This window comes from Vipera ursinii, assembly GCF_947247035.1.
Source record: "Vipera ursinii genome assembly, chromosome: 1".
In the NCBI taxonomy this organism is placed as follows: domain Eukaryota; kingdom Metazoa; phylum Chordata; class Lepidosauria; order Squamata; family Viperidae; genus Vipera; species Vipera ursinii.
The window spans coordinates 266780010-266800350 of NC_139512.1; the positions used below are offsets into that span (position 1 = coordinate 266780010).

At 40.6% G+C, this 20341-nt stretch overlaps 1 protein-coding gene across 6 annotated transcripts in view; it reads right to left on the reverse strand.

Moving 5' to 3' along the window:
- MAP7 (microtubule associated protein 7) overlaps positions 1 to 20341 on the reverse strand; it is a 110544-nt gene that overhangs the window by 13518 nt on the left and 76685 nt on the right. For 3 of the 6 annotated variants that reach the window (XM_083368312.1, XM_083368309.1, XM_083368310.1), the window contains exons 4-12: positions 18928 to 19091; positions 17373 to 17490; positions 15158 to 15244; positions 12992 to 13102; positions 9458 to 9571; positions 8000 to 8148; positions 5999 to 6102; positions 3862 to 4109; positions 355 to 538 (exon numbers count right to left, since the gene is read on the reverse strand). In XM_083368312.1, the coding sequence (XP_083224438.1) occupies positions 355 to 538; positions 3862 to 4109; positions 5999 to 6102; positions 8000 to 8148; positions 9458 to 9571; positions 12992 to 13102; positions 15158 to 15244; positions 17373 to 17490; positions 18928 to 19091 (1279 nt within the window). The remainder of the gene's footprint in view (positions 1 to 354; positions 539 to 3861; positions 4110 to 5998; positions 6103 to 7999; positions 8149 to 9457; positions 9572 to 12991; positions 13103 to 15157; positions 15245 to 17372; positions 17491 to 18927; positions 19092 to 20341) is intronic. The other 3 variants (XM_083368311.1, XM_083368313.1, XM_083368314.1) reach the window with 3 other exon arrangements.

The window sequence follows — 20341 nt, forward strand, 5'->3', positions numbered from 1 at the left end:
GGGTGGGCGTGGCCAGCTCTACATCGTTGGCATCAAGGGTGCCTATGGGGGCCTGGATAGGAGTGGGACAGATCTGAGGGTCTCTGGCAGGAGGAGGGTCTCTGGGCCAGGGCCAAGGCAGTGGGGGCCGTTCCCTCACTGTTTCCAGGATGACTTCATGGGCCATATGAAACCACTTCACGGGCCGGATCCGGCCCCCGGGCCTTGTGTTTGACATGTCTGTGCTAAATCATGGAGATGAATAGAATATAAGCTTTATACAAATGCTTCGTTTTGTAATCTAGGCCCACGGCCTGTTCAAAGAAGATATCCAAAAGTGCATTTTCTCCATTCGGGCAACTGTGAGTTGATCACCTTTCAGTCTCTTCCTGCTGCCTTTTTCGCTCCTCCTCCCGTTCTCGTTGCTCCCGGGCGAGTCGCCTTTTTTCACTAAGCAACCGGGTTGCTTCTTCTGGATCTGTTGTCCCCGCTGAAAATTTGCTACTGATGGGTGATGGTGAAGCTGCTGAAGGAACAGAGGGCAGAACTGGAACAGGACCTAAAGCAATAAGGGAAGAAGAGTCGGGTTGATACCAACAGAGTCGGGATCTTTTTCTTTTTCTTTCTTTTTTTTTTTTAAAAAAAAAGGCATGTACAACATTTGGAAAAGGAAAACTATAAAATATGAAGATACCATTTACTGGTTGAGGCTGAGTAGTGGATGGGTTCAGAGCAAACAAATGTAAAAGACCTGGGCCAAAAATTACCACTAATAAAATTTAATGTTAAAATAATAATAATAATAATAATAATAATAATAATAATAATAATAATAATAATAATAATAATAATAATAAAATGTTTATGTTGTATTTATTTATGCAATATATACTGTATGACAACCCATTCTATATACAATAAATCTGAGTGGCTCATAAAAATAGGAGTAAAAGGTTCAAATGGTTGGTGGAAGAGCCAACTTTCCAAGGCCTTCCTGAAAAGTAGGGGGGGGGTAGGACCCTGCCAGACCTTACAGGAAGTTGTTACACAGGGCAGGGGCAAAGTGAGCTTCCTAGATCCTATCAGATGACATTTAAGAGAAGAACTGGAGTGAATGCACCCTCTAGTGCAGGAGTGTCAATCTGGCGGCCCATGGGCTGGATGCATCACACGGAAGCCACGCCCACCCCACTGCCAGCAATGGCAAAACATTCCTGATATGTCATGCGACATCACGTGACGTCGCAAGTTTGACATGTCTGCTCTAGTGAGACAAATAAGACATCCACAGGAAGAGGCAGTCCCTTAAAGAACCTGACCCTGTGCCATTCAGGACTGTAAAGTGATAAACAACACTTTGAATTGCACCCAAAAAGAAGCCAGTGCAGCAGCAATATAATATGGGCAACCACCAGATGCTCAGAACTATGCACTTTGCTGCATTCTGGGCCAGTTGCAACTTCTGGATGGTCTTCAAGGGAAGACCGATGTACAGCACATTGCTGTAATCCAAAGTGACCAAAGCGTGAATGATTGGCAACAACAGGTGTCTGTACAACAATGAGTCTGTACAAAGGCACACTAGCCATGGCTCCTTTTATTTATTTTTTGGGAAAATTTATATTGCTGCCTACTCTCACAGGGCGACTCAAGGCAACTTACAAGATATCAAAGCACAATATAAAAGAAATAAAAATAAAAGTAATAAAAGTAATAAAATAATAACCACCCGCTACCCACCAGCCCACCCCGGCAAGAGCACACATTCATGGTTTAGTAGGAACCACGAGCCTAGGAAGAGTCCTGAATTCCATATAATCTTTGTTCAGGGGAGTGCTATCTCACTGAGCAAAGACAACACAATGCCACTCTGTCTTGCTAGGACTGAGTCAGAATTGGTTCCTGCCCAGGCACTAGGTCCACTCCTAGCTGGCCAATGGTAGAAATATATACCTGGGTATCATCAGCACACTGATAACATTGCATTCTGCGCTATTGAATGACTTCACCCAATGCACTTATTACAGAAGAGCAGCAAGAGACCCGCACCCTAAGGTATTCCATACTTCAGGGGCCTAGGGCAGTGGTGGCAAACCTATGGCACGGGTTCCATAGGCGGCACTCAGAGCCCTCTCTGTGGGCACCTGCACCATGCCCTGGAGGTGGCAACTGTCCCTCTTCAACCAGCCGCCTGCTAATTCACCGAGGTCCCACGTGGCTGAATGCATCCCGGCACGGCTGGTTTCCCTCCCCCTCATCCCATCCCTCCTGGCCTCGCATGCTCTCCTTTTCCCAGGCACGACCCACTGCATCACCTCCTCAGCTGTTGGGTGACCATCCTTTACTTTTACTTTTATTAAATTTGTATACCGCCCTTCTCCCGAAGGACTCAGGGCGGTGAACAGGGCATATATATAAATAGCAAATACAAAAATTAAAAGGGAATTAAACAAGTGCCCAGTTAAAAATACAATAACAATATAAATATAAGAAACCCATTAAAAAACCCTAACGTCCCCCATCAGGCCAGACCAGCTAGTTCAAATAAGTGGGTCTTCAGACCGCGCTGGAAGGAGCGAAGGTCCGATGCCATCCGGAGCTCAACTGGCAGTTGGTTCCAAAGAGCCGGAGCGCCCACAGAGAAGGCCCTCCCCCTGGGGGCCACCAGTCGACATTCCCTGACCGGAGGCACCCTGAGGAGGCCCTCTCTGTGGGAACGCACAGGGCGGAGGGAAGTTGACGCCGGCAGCAGGTGGTCCTCGAGGTACCCCGGACCCATCTCAGAGGTGGCTTCTTTGAACTGCTGGCGATGGGCTGTGGAGCCCGAGTGTGCCTGTCAAGGGGCCGGCAGGCTGTGGCTACTGACGGACACTGTTGGCCTCCATGCACTCGCTGGCCTCTGTGTGTGGGGGCTGATGGTGTCAGGCAACAGCTGCCTCAGCCCTTGCCTTGCCCCATGGCGATGCAATCCTCACCCTGCCTCGCCTCACCCCACAGGATGAGTCTCCTGCCTACCGCCCCACCTGCTAGAGACCTCCTGGAGCTCCCCGAACCCTGCCCATCCCCCACAGGTATCCCTCCCCACAAGCAACATTGAACTGACCACACCCACCTTGGCCACACCCACCCAATCTTCCATGACCACCACAGCCACACCCACCCAGTGGGCCACACCCACCTGGCACCCAGCAATAAATAAAGGTTCGCCACCACTGGCTTAGGGTTTAATCTTTTCATCCTCACTAACACTAATCGTTGATGTATTACTGTAATTACTTTCTATGTTTTAATAACCCCATGTGCATTTAAAACTGCAATTTCTCAGTAATTCTGGGAGAGTTTTGGTACCCAGTACTTTAGTGAGACCACAGGTAACTTTGGTGATAGACAGGTTGTGCATTCCTGTGGGGCCTGACTGAGTGAGGAGGATGTAGCATCATTAAGTCAGAATGGCCATTAACAAGAGAGAGACACTCATGAATTATTGCTTAAGGAGATCTTAAAATCTGAAATAATCACTAGTTAGAACACGTAGAGTCTGTGAATATTATGACGAGTATTTCAGTTCAGTCATTTAAACTATATTCCACTTGGGTTTAAAAACGAAACAAATAGCATATAGTTAATTTTTAAACAAATAGTCCCAGTGATTTCACGCAGACATCTAGGTCCATTCTAGCCTGTAATCCTGGTAGTTTCTCTGCTTTGCTATTTAACTAATAACCAACCCTGCTTAGCTTCCCAACCTAAACCATTGGAAATAAAGCTGTTACATTTATCCACACTGGTTCAAAACAATATCCAAAAGCTACATCAGGAAAAGGGAGCAGAGCACTTAATTGGATAAGGAACATTTTGGGAGGCTGACAACCCGATCCTTACTTTGAGTAGACTCTGGTTTACAAGGCTCTTCACTTGTAGCTAGTCTGGGACTTGAAGCTGTTTTTTTAGACTTTTGTTCAGCTACCTTCTCGGATTCCTGCAGTGTTTCCTTTTTCTCATTTTTTAGTGGACGCATGTTGCCAGGGGAAGGAGGGCGAGCTTGAATGGAAGGTGTTTTGGATGATCCGGGTAGCAAAATGATCTTTCTGGGTGTTCCTGGCAGAGCAGGCATTGATCTGGAAGCATGCCTATTTGAACCGCAGAGGGAGAGTAATCAAAAACTGGAGTTTTTGTTGCTCCACTGTATCGCTTTTAAACACGTTCCCATCTCCCCTCCATTCTCCCCTGCCTTTCTGAAGTAGCTCTGAGAGGGAGAGGGGGGAAAAGAAACTACCTGAGAATCACCATTTATATCAGAGGTCTTCAAACTCGGCCCTTTTATGACTCATGGACTTCAACTCCCAGAATTTCTCAGCCAGGCATGCTGGCTGAGGAATTCTGGGAGTTGAAGTCCATGAGTCATAAAAGGGCCGAGTTTGAAGACCCCTGATTTATATTATATAAAGAGGACCACAGAAAGAGGATGTTATGCTTCAGTGAGGCACAGCTTAGTACACTTTGCTGAAGATTTATTAAAATTTATCTGCCTCTTTTTCGCAAAAAGAACAAGGTTCTGCTTCAAAACTACAAATCAGCAACGTGGTACCATCTTCATAATCCCAAAATGACTTTGCCAGGGCTTTCTTTCTTTTTTTTTTTTGAGAAGCAGAAGCCTTGCCTCACCTCAGCGTAACCCTCTTTTGAAGGTGAGGTACTTTCAAAACAATTTGTGATATTACAATGGCTACTGGAAGAGAAAAGGTAGGAGTTTCCTATTTTTTTTTATTATCATTGCCTGCTTTGCCTGTAAGACCTCTATTCAACATCTTTATCTTGCAAAGACTGTAAAGGGAAAAAAAGAGGTTATTGCTATGTCTGCACAAAAACTGAGTGAAATAGCTAATCTACATACTTTGAGATAATTTTGAGGGGCTTAGATGAGAATGGCTATTTAAGTAACGAAGGGGTCTTTAAGATTTTGTTGTTAGCTGCGAAGTCGTGTCCGACCCATTGCGACCCTATGGACAACGTTCCTCCAGGCCTTTCTGTCCTCTACCATCTTCTGGAGTCCATTTAAGCTCACGCCTACTGCTTCAGTGACTCCATCCAGCCACCTCATTCTCTGTCGTCCCCTTCTTCTATTGCCCTCAATCTTTCCCAGCATTAGGCTCTTCTCCAGTGAGTCCTTCCTTCTCATTAGGTGGCCAAAGTATTTGAGTTTAGCTTCAGGATCTGGCCTTCTAAAGAGCAGTCAGGGTTGATCTCCTCTAGGACTGACCGGTTTGATCGCCTTGCAGTCCAAGGGACTCGCAGGAGTCTTCTCCAGCACCATAGTTCAAAGGCCTCAATTCTTTGGCGCTCAGCCTTTTTTATGGTCCAGCTTTCACTGCCATACACTGCAACTGGGAAGACCATAGCCTTGACTATATGCACTTTTGTTGACAGTGATGTCTCTGCTTTTTAGTGTGCTGTCTAGATTTGCCATGGCTTTCCTCCCTAGGAGCAAGCGTCTTTTTATTTCTTGGCTACAGTCCCCATCTGCGGTGATCTTGGAGCCCAGGAAAATAAAATCTGTCACTACCTCCATTTCTTTAAGATACCTATTGCTTTACTAATGAGAGTTAGTTATGAATGGTTGCAGAGTCTAGAAAGGGGAATCACATAACACTCTTCTTAGAGAAAAGAACTTCTACTGTATATATGCCCCTATGAATATGTCTGTTGGCAGACAGAATTTCTAGAAATATTCGATGGCACAATTTGGACCAAGGTAGTTTCCCCTGATTTGGTAATCACTACGTGTACCTGCCTACAGACATCATCATTCCCAACGGGGTATTACCAGATTGGGGAACCCTCTGACTATCCATCAAGTCTGGAAAAAAATCAGAATAAGGGTGATGCTTTAATATATGTATCTTCTTGATAGCCCAACTGTTTCCCCGCCCCATGTTTATATACCAACTAATTCTTACAGCAACTATACAAGATGCAAATATAACTAAGATGAAATACAGGCTAATATTAAGTTACTTACCAAGCAGCTGGTTTATTTCTGAAGGCAGATGGTGAACGAGTTCTCTTTTTACCAGATGAAATATTAATTGATGAGAGTCCCCTTTCCTTTCCTTTCCTGCTACTCTAATATTGAACAAACAGGACAAATGAGGCATTTTGCATAGCCACAGAAACAAAGCCCCCTTATCAAATGCACCAAGAAATAAAAGATTTGGTATTACAAATTACTACTGTACAAATGTTAATTATTCTTCAGTTTCAAAAGTGGATAAAAGATTGGGCTCATGATATGTAATTATTGTTTTTGTTTTAATTTGCATTTTGTAAGGATAGAATGCCATATCTTCTGATTATCTGGATTGAAACATTATTTTAAGCCATTCCGTTTTTGTTCGTTTACAATTTGATTTGTCATTCCTACCGTTATGGTTCATGAATCATTATTTATGGCCTAGCACTATCCACGAATGCAGAGATGGTGGCTAATTGTATAAACAATGTCTTGGCACCATCTGGTAATGGTTTGCTTAACTGTGAGTTATCCTCACAGACACTAAGTGAAAAGCTACATTTCACAAACCATAATGGAAGAATTCAGGCAATTCAATACATCAGTTCCAAACACATTGCTTTTGAGTTCATTGAAATGTGTTTCTGATTTGTTATTTATTTAACCTGGTCCTGTAAACATGTTTACAGTTTCCAAGAAAGTCAATGATCCTTTTTGATTTCAGCTTATATCAACCCCACCAGGTAGTCTGTACCAAGAAATGAAGTAGATGGGGAAGAAACTACTTTAATTGACATTAGCTATAATAGAATCTTGCAAGTCTGATTATGCTATACCTCCTGCCTCCTGAATTAGGCAGGCAGTGAATTAGGGAGTCCCTGCCTGAGACATTATGAGCACTATATGAAACACATTTTGCACTCCTCATCGCCTTACTAAAGGATCTTGCAAATCTCTATCAACACAATTTTCCTTACTCTACAGTTTATAGCACATTAAAAAAGGTCAAAGTTAAAACCAGAGGAAGTGCCTTATCCTACTCAACCTAGCTCCAGCAGCATCTAGAGGAGGTTATCCATATAGGCAACACTACTTGTCATATTTGACTCTATGTCCCAGTCGCATTTTTGCAACTGTCATCTTACATTTTTTGACCACCATTTCATGGACACCACTTAGTAGCTCTCTTGATTTCAAGCATAATCCTTTTACGGATGATGATGATATTTGTCTGAGCACTTCTGTGTTCAAAGCATATAACCTGCAATGCTCTATGACCCTCCCTCAAAGGTCTATCAGTTATATAAAATGTGTATCTGGAAATGTCTTCCTATTCTTTTTGTTCATTTTTAAACACAAAGCTGTTAATTCAAAATGTAAAACTAAGGAACTACTAACCTATGTTCCCATGCTCATGAAAGTTTCACAGACAGTAGGCAGTCTATTAGGTGAAAAGTCCTTTTTGATCACAAAAAATCTGCTAATAAACCTGAATCAGTATAGTAGTCTTAATGCACAAATCTCAGTGGTGGGATTCAGCTGGTTCGCACTGGTTCAGGAGAACCGGTAGGTAGGTTTTTGTTGACTTCGACGAATCGGCTGAAGCCCTAGCCCTTTTTCGCAATGCCCAGAAGAGACCACCCAAAGTGTGTGGGTGCCACTTCCAAAAGCCTGTTCTGAGCCTCAGAGGCCTGGGGCAGGCCTCCCAGGCCTAGAACGGCCCACCGGAAATGCGTGGATGACACTTCTGGAAGTTCGTTCTAAGCCTTGGAGGCCCAGGCCCAGAACGGAAGCGGCATCAGGAAGCAGCATCCACACAGAGAACTGGTTGTTCAGGTATCTGAATCCCACCACTGACAAATCTTAATATGTAAATAGTATGACTCCATATCCATATTTTTTTCTCTATGTTAACTACTTTCCTATGATAAGGAAAAGAACCAAGATATTGAGTGTTGAGTATTATGATTTCATCAAAGGTGCAAGCTTATTCCCAATTTGGGAACTTACCCCAGCTGAATGGGCAGTCCTTCGCCGTCTAACCTCAGGGGCTGTGCCAAACAGTTTTGCTCGGTCTGCTGGACTATGGCAACTTGTGGCCTTGAAGGAGAGAGGGCTGATTGGGCTGCAAGATGCTGAACGAGGACAAATGGGGATAACTAGGGTATTTATTTTTTCCCATGTATATATTTAACCAAACACATAGAAGGAAACACAAGAGACAGGAGCAGGAACCGCAGCAGGAACCAGAGATAGGAAAAGAAGAAACGAAGGAAGGAAAGTATTAATATATAGGCAGAGAAAAAGCAAAATGCTTAGAGCTATCCTGGGATTATCCACAAATTAAGAGATCTGGAATTACATTTCTTCCTATTTAGGTAGAAATATGGTCTACCAAAATACACAATTGTACAAAGGTCTGTTGTTGTTGTTGTTGTTAGTTGCGAAGTCGTGTCTGACTCATCGCAACCCTATGGACAACATTCCTCCAGGCCTTTCTGTCCTCTACCATCTTCTGGAGTCCATTTAAGCTCACGCCTACTGCTTCAGTGACTCCATCCAGCCACCTCATTCTCTGTCGTCCCCTTCTTCTATTGCCCTCAACCTTTCCCAGCATTAGGCTCTTCTCCAGTGAGTACAAAGGTCTACCTAAGAATAAATCCCACAAGGATACTTATTCCCAAAATTGCAGGATAAAATATATTTATGTCTCCACTTATGCCATCCAAAACCTAGCAGGGTCAATAAGATTCAATTAAGTCTAATCTAATTCTCCTTTTATATGAAAAATTAATCTGAAAGCAAATGGGATGTCCTACTTTAACTCTGTTGCTTAAGTTATGAAAGTACTCATTTCCTAAAGTACCATTAAGACAATATTAATTTTATTCATTCAATTTATATAAAAATGTAACTTTCGTCAAATCTGTCTGAGCTACAAATTCATATGAACAGGGTGCTTCTTCTTTGTTAAATTACATATATGAGAAATTGAGGCATATTTATATCAGAATCTGACTACGAAGTAACAGGTAACATGTTGGGAACCATATGAAGGAATTTTGATTTACTGAAAGTTCTGTTTTACTGACTCAGTAATTTTAGATGTTAATACCTAATTCTATCTCAAACCATTTTCATAGAATGGTCAATTTATTATTTAAGTAGGACAGATATGGTTACAAAATTTCTCTAAAACATGATGGGGAGCTTATTAATGAAGGCAGACACTCTTTGCTCTTGAAATTAGATAATTTTCTACTCAGTTATTAGAAATTTACAGAGAAAAGCAAGAAAAGCTTGAAAAATGGAAAGAGAGAAAAGATTGCAGAATGCAGATTACTCCTTCAGTCAAGATTCAGACAACAGCTAAACCAGCCCAACATTTTCCAAAAGCAAAATTTAAAAGGTGGCATATTTTTAAAAGGATATAACTCAGAAGAGAATTCATTGATGTTTTAATTTTACCTGCATCTCCAGATAAAGTTGCTACACTTTTACTCCTGGCCAAGAATGAATGAGTTGGTGTCAGAAGCCTGCTAACAACGTTGCTTTCCCATGGACTTAGCTGCATACGTCGAGCTGAATGTCACCATATAAGTGAGATGTTAGTTCAAATGTCTTTCACAGAGAATTGCATTAGAGTGCTTAATTAAAACCTGACCTCATTCCAAAGAAGCATTTATTAAAAATGTTGGAAAGACAACTGATCGCTAATCAACTAATCCATCTTGCCTTTCCATTTCAGCAATTTCTTCCAAAAATACTTCCAAGAAATTCGACATCACGTCTTACAGAAACTTAATTAATCGGGCCTAGTAAAAATATAAATATTGAAATTCACACAAAAAAAGAAAAGTGCTCTCAAATACATTTCCTATAATTAAACACAGCCATAAAGAAATCATTTACCGTAAGCTACTTCAGCAGCTCTGAAGGCAGCAGATTAAGCACGGATGTTTTGCACTGCATCTAATTACGTGCAGAAAATGAAACCATGGAGAAGAATGGAAGTTGCCTGTCTCTGAGGGAGAGGAGATGCAGACTTTTCCTTTATTTCTGGCTACAAACGGGAGAACATAGCCTGCCATGGATTTGCTGTTTGTTAAAGAATTTAATGATGCTCGTGGAAACCGCCCCCCCTCACACACACACACTATTTTTGATATGGCATAATTCCTAAGGTCAGCTTAAGTCTATGTCCAACATGTTTATTTACAAGTGCCAAAAGAGCCTTGGTGGAGCAGTGGACTAATGCCTCCTTAAGTAACACCAGCTGCCTGCAATTAGTGCAGGTTCGAGTCCCACCAGGCTCAAGGTTGACTCAGCCTTCCATCCTTCCGAGGTAGGTAAAATGAGGACCCAGATTGTTGGGGGCAATAAGCTGACTTTGTAAAAATGCCGCTTGGGGTGTGTGTGAAAGCCCTAATAAGCAGGCATATACATAGAATGAAGGCTACTGCTAAGCTTGTAAGCCGCCCTGAGTCTTCGGAGAAGGGCGGGATATAAATGGAATTTAAAAAAAACAAAAAAACCCTGAATGTGTTCAAACTTACCCTGAAAATAATTCTAAGTTACTACGTATCAAAACAAATCGTACCTATTTATATTTAACATGAAAGAACTCATTATTTGTGTGTGCAGAGGAATAGATACTCTCAAAAGAAAAGTTTATATGAGGAAAAGTTCAATCTGGATGCATCGTTTTGCAATGTTTTGCATTAATCTGAACATCTTTTGTGTGTGTGTGTGCGTGTGTGTGTGAAAAGATAAGAAATCATTATCCCATGTAAAGATAAAAATGTTCTGTAATGAATTATTGTGAAACAGCTTTTACAGTTAATAGAAACATATTCAGGCAAATTATATAAAATACAAAATATATTAAGAATGACTCTATTAAGCACATCATTAAATGTGCATCTTTAACCAATGTAGATAAGGAAGCAAGAAGGCAAACATTATAGCAAAACCCTAAAGAATACTATTGAAATTATTATTTCTCCTCTCTGACTGATATAATTAATAGACATCTATGAATATACTCACTGCCAATTCAGCTACACACATTCAATAAACTGTTCTCTAGCAATGAGAAGAGAATAACAAGGACCAAATGAGTGATGGAGCATGAAAACACTGTCTTTTCTTCCTTCTGTGAGCACCCTGAAATTTAAGACAATAACTACACATTGGATAGACAGTTTGATGCAGTGATTAAGGCATCAAGCTAGAAACTGGGACACCATGTAAGACCCCATCTTACACACAAAGCCAACTGCATGACCTTAGGCCAGTCATTCTCTCTTAGCCCTAGGAAGCAGGCAATAGCAAACCACTTATGAAATCTTACAAAAAAACAACAACCCCAAAACACTACTACCCATCCTATAGGCCAGCGTTTCCCAACCTTAGGAACTTGAAGATGCGTGGACTTCAACTCCCAGAATTCCCCAGCCAGCATAGCTGGCTGGGGAATTCTGGGAGTTGAAGTCCACGCATCTTCAAGTTCCTAAGGTTGGGAAACGCTGCTATAGGCATTTGTCCAGACAGTAGCTAGGAGTCAACAATGACTCAAGGACACACACATACACACAAACCAACTAAGGCCAAGGTTATATGGCAGACTAGATGTTTCTGATAGAGTGGAACCAGCAGTCCATAGTGAAGTGACTTCTGACGATCAAAATATTCCCTTTTCCTTATTAAGACATGGAATGAAATTAAGAAGCTCATGTTAAGATGGAAGAAACTACAGCTGTCATTGTTGGGGAGAAGGAGATTCTCCCCAACAATGACAGCTGTAGTTTCTTCCATCTTAACATGAGCTTCTTAATTTCATTCCATTGTAAAAATGAATGTATTGCCTTGAATGATGTTTTTCTTTCAAACAATACCTATTTTGACAATCAATGTATCATTTAAGCAGTAATAGAAAGATATACTATATTTAGGTTTATATGGCAAGAGAAAGAACCAAGGATTAAATATAAAGTTATACGAGATGCTAAGGAACTCTGAACAATTTACAATGTCAGCATATTGCCCACAACAATCTGGGTCCTCACTTGCTAATGGAATTGTCAGTTTAACAATTATAATTCATAAATATGTACTTATTTCCATACACGGAGAAAAGCACATAATGTACTAAGTTAAACAATCATATGGCTGTAATCAAAATTATCCCATGCACATAATCAAGTTAACAGTATGCCTCACTCAATTCAGTGAAATTCTCTATCACACATATGTACATTTACCAAATGGATGAGACCTTCCAGCCAAGTTTCACATTGCAATGGAAAACCTAAATAATCCTTGGTTTAAAAAATATATTTGCATCTAACCAAAGTATAACAATTCTTCAGACATTTTGATTAACACTGAGCAGCTTTTTTAAAAAATTCCTCTCTATATCTAATAAAAAGTAAGAACAATGAAAAAAATAACTTGCTTTCTTTTTAAATGGCTGAAAGACTGAAATATAGTTCAGAATAATTTCTCTGGGAAGACATGTAAGCATGTCAAGATATGAAGCCAATAGGAAGACTGAATACCCAGTTTCTTAGTCAAAGAATTATCAAACTGACTAACCAGTGTGAGGTTCAAGAGCACTTTTTTATGGTTAAAAATGGGGAAAAAATAATCAAATGAATATGGCCCAATGATGATGCAGAAAAATTAAAATATATTCCATGCACAATGGAGAAATGAGCAGATGCTCTTATAATTTTTCTTTAAAAAAAACCATTTACTAAAAAACCTGACAGAAGCACTGCTTTATGTATTTGCTAAATATGTGATTTAGGTAAGTTTTGACATTTCAAATATGTGTGTCCTTTTTCCTATCCAAAACATGGCTTTTTGTCCAAAGCCACATTTTGTTTCCTCTAATAATATAAAGGAAATTACTTAAGAGCTGCTCAAATTTTTCAAAACAGTTATCATACGGAAAAAATTTTTTGGTCCTTTGTTTTTCACTTTTCTTCCAAACTGTACCTCTGTCTGGAGAATTTAGTAATGTTGCAGATGAGGAGGAGAGCCGCTTGTTAATGACTGGATCAACATGTTTCGAAAGGTTCATTGTTGAAACAGATCGCCTGTCTGGATCTAAAACAAATGGAAATAATGCTAATTGACAGCCCGCATGCAGCAATGTGACTTTGTAGTCCTCCAGAGCATAAATAGGAAGATTTGTTTTCTTATGCTTTATTATGAGGACATATCAAGGGATTTTCTTTTTTAGGTGACTCAAAGATTGGGCACAAAATGGAATCCTATAATTATCCTGCAATAAGTCCAATTGAGGGTTTACTGTTTAGAAGATAAATATAGGATTGCACACTTAATTTCAAATTACAACCAAACTCCTACGAAAACAGCAATGTTCTCTTTAATGAAATGAATGCAAACAAAGAATAAGAAGTAAAGCAATGAGATTTAAAAGGGTTATTTCATTGTACTTTACTGACATTCAAGATAATGCAGTAAACCTGAGGGAAATGAGAAATTAAATGAATATTGTTTTTTTAAAAGAACATTGAACTATTTGTTAAGAGAATCCTATAAACTAGAATCCCTCAATATGACATGACCTTGTATGTTCATATGGGAAAGAGATAGAAACAAGGCAGATACAGAAAGAAAACCATGGAATTTCAAAGTCAGGAACTTTTAAAGTTAAAGAAGTTCCTGCGAGATCATTTCCAGGCACTTCTTGTGAAAGTGCTACAGGCAGAATTTTGTGCAGCTCATAGCCAGACCTACTTCCGCTTTCAAAAATCTCACTATTTTACAGATTTTTAATAGCACTGTTATAGGTTGTTTGGGTTGATGTTAACCCCCTTAAGGGCCATGGTGTGGAAAGGATTTTGATGCATTAAATAAAAATGTTTTCCTTAGAGGGTAGCAACATTTAATACAACTGACATGTTAGAAACCAATGCTGCAGCTTCTCTACCCTGATGCCTTCCAGTTAGGATGGGGCAGCTTTGAGTTATTCTGCCTGGAAATATTTGGGGGGAGGGGGTATGTCACAGCTGAGAACAAATGCTATGCTAGTTGGGAATTCTGAGAATTATTGCCCCAAGTCATCTGGAGGATGTCAGATCGAGAAAAAGTTGCATCACTGAATGGCTATCTGGATAAACATTATATAATCCAATTCGTATTTTTTTTAACTTCATTTCTTGTAGCTTTGTGGGAAACATTCAACTCTTCCTTATCTTCTGCATGATGTGCTTCAACTAAGGATTTCCACTGTAGTGCACACTGCACACAATGTAATTTCACTCTGTTATTTCCTCTCCAACTTGATGACTTCGGGTTGTTTTTTTTTTAGAGGACAGTTGAGTTTTCAGCATGGATACACAGCAATGTGACCCAGCAGTCATTTGACATCCTTTTATTCCTTTTTCAAAACAACATAAAGCCACTTTCCTCCAAAGCCAACATTTATTTTCAAAACAAAAAGAACAGGTGCATGGAGAGAAGAATGAGACAATGGGATTCAGAGCAAAGAAAGGAATCCATGAGAAGAGCTAGGAAAGATGCTGATGCAAATATTTTCCAGAAGTCTTATGTGCCACCTGATCTGGAGATAGTGGGAAAGGTTCCTGAATGATAACCAGTGGGCATCTTTTGCAGCATAGGTAGCTACATAATGGGGTAATCCTGCAACAGGATTGTTTTTGCCTTTCTCAAAGTGCTGATGATGTTTTTTTTAAAAATGCAATGATAAATTACACCACTGAAAAATACAAAATCATGCTTGAAAACATGAATAGTTTTCGAGAATAATAAACACGTATTTTTAAAGAACTCTACAATAAAGTAAGTAATAGAAAAACAAAAACAATGCTTTTTTTCTTGTATCCAAAAGACTTTTGAAAAGTTTTTCAAGATTAAAGAAAATATTCCAAATAGGCAGCATCGCTTCAGAATTGTATAATGCATTTTGAGAAGTTGTGCCACATTCTTTAAGTCGCCCGGTAATAAATTCAGTAAACTTGAGGAAAAAGCAAGGGCTATCTATCAACTCTAGTCTATGCAGTGTTAGACATGCACACAGTCTATAAAAAGATGGATTAGGTATTGGCATACTGAGCCTATTTTGAGGAGATAACTACTTGTGATGAATTCAACAAATCATAGTGATTTATGTACCGAGTTTTCTAGCACCACCCAGAGGTTTGAAGTGGTACTCCAAGCCTGCTAAATCGAGAAGAGTGAAGGATGATTCAACAAAATAACCTAGGACAGAATGCAAGACAATGATTTTCAAAAGTAAAGAAAAACTTAAAAGGAAGCAGTCAAGTTACACAAAAAGCAAAAATAACAGGTAGAACGTTGTTATGAAAAAGTCAACAATTTGATCTTGTAGCAGTATCTAGCTCATTTTGGTTGATACATATATATTTAAAAAGTTTAGTATTTGAATAGGAGAAAACACCAGGAAATCTAAAGTTTTCAGTTAGACTAGGCAATTTAAAAAAAATAGCAAGCCACTTCCATACTTTTGCCAAAAGAACTCTGAATTGAGGTCTCCATGAAATTGCTAAAGACTGAATTTGTCTTAAAGGAGACATTAACATTTTATTTATAATTTAAGTGCAACAATAAATGTTTTTGTCCCACAACAAATACAAGAATGTCTGCTAATGCATTTTCAAAGGAAGAAAATAAAGTATTAATAGAAACACAATTTCTGCATAGCTCAGGTCCATCTGTAATAAGATCCTCCTTCAGCTGAGGAGGACCTGCTATGTATCCCCAAGAACTGATTGGGTGAAAACTAAGGAATTCCTCTAGATTATTTTATGACATTTAGGAAACAGATAAAATAGTATCCTTTTTTGCAGGACCTATGGTATGGAGTTTCCTCTGAATTTGACTGTAGTAGAGGAGGACACTTATGGTTATGTTCTTAATATAATAAGCTACCTATAGTTCAATGAAGTCAGATACCAATGTGTAAAGGTAAAAGGTAAAGGTTCCCCGGCACATGCGTGCTAGTTGTTTCCAACACTTAGGGGCCGGTGCTCATCTCCGTTTCAAAGCCGAAGAGCCAGCGCTTGTCCGAGGACGCCTCCATGGTCATGTGGCTGGCATAACTAAATGCCAAAGGTGCACGGAACGCTGTTACCTTCCCACCGGGTCCCTATTTTTCTACTTGCATTTTTACGTGCTTTCAAACTGCTAGGTTGGCAGAAGCTGGGACGAGTAACAGGTGCTCACTCTGTTACGCGGCACTCGGGATTCGACCCGCCAAACTGCCGACCTTCTGATCGACAAGCTCAGCGTCCTAACCCACTGAGCCACTACATCCCTTTTTAATGTGTACCCCTCCCCTATTTATTGAAATAGCCTAAAACTCATACAGAGACCTGAGAAAAGAGATTGGCTGCTTGAAATGAACAGCAGAAGGGTACAGTGTATGCACAAGGTTTTAAATACCCCAATGATTTTGAAAACTGCCGACCTAATAGTATGCATCTATACTTGCACCAGACTGTATAGATATAGATATTACATTATATATTACTGTATCTATAACACCATGCGGTATTACGTTTTTAAAAAACATGTTTAGGAAAATATAGAAGTGATAAGCCATAATTTATTTATTTATTTAATAGCTGTTAATCTCTCAAAGTCAGCCAGTTTGGTGTAGTGGTTAAGGTGCTGGCCAAGAAACCAGGAGACTGTGGGTTCTTATCCTACATTAGGCCCAAAGCCAGCTGATGACTTTGGGTCAGTCATTTTCTCTCTGCCCTACGAAGGCAGCAATGGCAAACCACTTCTGAAAAACCTTGACTAAAAAACCGCAAGGACTTGTCCAGCCAGTCTCCAAGAATAGGATAGGACTGAATGGAAGGGGGGGAAAAAACTCTCCAAAGCCAAATTCATTTAGAGAAAAGAGAAATCTGCCTAAGAGCTTTAAATATTAATTAATAAGCAATGCTAGGTACTGGATTTTTCTCCCTATACGAAGGATTTCACAAGTACAACAAAATATATCATCGGTTTCACTGCTTTATGAGGAATCACATTACTTATCTAAATATCTAATTAAATTCATGATTTCAAAAAGCTTGGCTTAAACAAACAGAGTGCTAGCACACAGAAACGGACAAAGCAAATCATACAAATACAAATACAAATGAAGTTAGAAAGGAGAGATCAGATGTCCAAATATTAGATCAATTTGTCATTCCGGAAAGTTAAGTATTAAAAGAAATAGGCACCAGACATCTGGAGACATATGTAGTTAAAGTCTAAAACGCAATTCAGTATGAAAGGAATTTTCAGTTAAATAACTCATATATCTATTAGTACAAAAAAAAGGAGATAGGGTGAGGTACCTGGCCTCCAATTTTACCTGCATTATTAACGCTGCTGCTACGATGAAGTGTACTTCCCCAGGACCACCTATTCTGCTTTTCTTTTGGTTTCTGGCTCCTCTCAATTGTGCGGCGTACAACAGCTTCATGTCGTTCCTAATGAGATAGCAAATGGTTACACTGGCCTGAAGTGATATTGCCTTTATTTCATTCATTTTAATAATCTTAAAAATGGTAAATACAATCAATTGGATAAAATGTGTTGATGTTAAGGCAATCCAGTGAGAGGGGGCATCAATGAATTCCTATATTTCCACTGTCTTTACTGCCATGGTCCCTGCTCTTTTTCTACACAGCTGTAATGAGAAACATTCAAGAAGGAGGCCCGTAAGTGGCAGAATTCTGGTTCCCCAAAAAGAGTGAACCTCAGCTTTTTTATGACTCGTGGACTTCAACTCCCAGAATTCCTGAGCCAGAGCTGGCTCAGGAATTCTGGGAGTTGAAGTCCACGAGTCATAAAAGAGCCGAGGTTGCCTACCCCTGGGCTAACTTATATATTGGCATGTGATGGCTACATTTCACTGGAACCCACTATCTGCCCTGTTTTCACTAGTCCATATACAAACTTATTGCCTCATAGATCCCGTAAGGCAGAGGTCTCCAACCTTTCCAGGCTCACAGACTGGAGGGAAGGAGAACAGCTTTAAAATTGGCGCATGCGCACATGGAGCCACACACACTGGCACAGCACTAGCAGCCCTGTTTGCGCATGCAGCATGCATTGGCACCGTAAGCATGCACAAATGGCCACGCATTCCCCCTAGCAACTAGTGGCCCGTTCACGCATGCGCAAACAAGCTGTGCAACACACCTGGGCTAGTAGTGCATGCGCAAATGGGCCGCAAACACCTCCCCTGCACTGGTGTCCCCGTTCATGCCCACTGTTGTGACTCAGGGCCAGCCTGTGGTTTCGGCAGCCGGCTCAGATGTGTCGGATGACTCAGATGAGGGGGAGGAGGACCGTGTGGGAGACGAACCGGCTGATGATGGCGTGGAGGCTTGGCAGAGTTCCCAGCCGGGGCCCTCTTCTCAGCTGCGTGAGCCCGATAGTGCGGAAGATGATGACCCACAGCTGGCCCTGTTCAAGGACGCCCGACGCAGGAGGCAGTCGAGCAGGAACAAACAAAGAAAGGCTGTGGGACTCCTCGGGAGGAGGCACAGGGAGACCACGCCCTGAGCTCTCTATAAAAGGAGTGTTTGGGGAGGGGCTGGTTGCTGAAAGCAACTTTTCCGCTTGAGAAGACAAGCTCTTGTGTTTTTGTTAACTGCGTAATTAAATCTTGGCAGATGCCTTTTAGCCTTGGACGCTCTCCAGTCTCTTCTTTCTGAATAGGGGTTTGCCTTACTACAAGGCCAGAAGAGGGCTGGTTCAGAACACCCACGTGCATGTGCAAATGGGACCGCAGACACTAGTGCGAGTGGGGGGGATGCGCACCCACGCATGTGCGCACCGGCCAGCCATTTCCGCGGCCCACTGGCCAAGTGCCCGTGGCCCATAGGTTGGGGACCCCTGCCGTAAGGAACTTCTCCTACCTTGTCCTCCTCTATTCGCTGCTTCCGTTTTTCTTCTACTGCAACTCGCCTTCTTTCTTCCTTTAGCCTCTGCTCTTCTAATTTCTTTTTACGTTCCTCCAGATGTTTTTCATAATGTTGCCTTGCTCTCTCCTCTTTTTCTAGCCAAGCAGCTTCTCTTGCCGCTAAGAATATCAAAGGAAATTTCACACATTTGAGGGGGTATTTTTCTATGACATGAATATTTAACTATCAATAGCCCATATTTAAAGAAGTTCAAAGCATTCTGGTATTACAGCATTATCAATTACCATTTCAGCAAGAATCCTCACAATGCTTCTTGAAAGGAATACATTTATTAGCAAGCAAAAAGTAGCTAGTAGTTTTTCCCCTTTGGGTCAGTCTTGACTCCTGTCAATTGCCTGGAAAAGTCCATGCAGCTTTCGTGCCAACACATTTGGAAGTGGCTTGTCTGTTTTTTAATGGCTGAGAGAAAATGACTGGCTCATAGTCAACTGGTTGACTTCCATGCCTAAGGCAGGACTTAGACCAGCATTTTAGGCACTAAACCAGACTGGCAGTTTGAATCTGTCACAAATTATTCAAAACCTGAATCTTGCACGCTGATGCTTACACAAACAGTGACCGAAATTTGTACCTGCATCTACATCTCTCTATTCCCTTTGTTTAGGGACCTTATTGGGTCAATTCTTCTTCACTAAGCTACAAGTAAGGATTCCCTTGAGCTGACTTTGATTTTGGTTTAACTACATGGACATATTCATAGCATTCATACAGATGTTATTTGTCAGTGCTGTCTTCTGGGATATTTTTCTACTTTCCAGTCTAGCTTCTGGCTTTGAAATTCTACTGTAGTCATTCATCTGTATATGAAGGCTTATTTTCTGAACCCACAATAGGTAGGCCAGGTACCAATATCTAAGGGTAGTCCTAAACTTACAACACAATTTGGACTGGAAATTCTGTTATAAATCATTGTGGTTATAAGTTGAGTCAGACCAGGTTTTATAGCAATTTTACACAAGTTGTTAAGCCAATCACCATGGTCACTAAGTGAATCACCCTGTTGTTAAGCAAATTTAGCCCCTGCCCTCTGGAATATTCTCCACAGAATATTCAAATATACGATGACCCCAACCCTGTTGGCCTTTCATAAGGCCATGAAGATTGGTTGTGTGCCTGAGTGTGTTAAAGGCGCCGTTTCTCTAGTAATAGTTTTTATTTGGTGCTATATATATTTATTTTGTACTGTTTTAATTTTTTTAAATTTTTTAATTTTTTTATAATGTATACCACCCAGAATCACTTGTTGAGATGGGTGGCTATAGAAATCAAATAGGCAAAAACAGTTCACAAATCGTAATTACATGACTGCAGGATATTGTACAAATCATATATGGAAGCTAGTTGCACA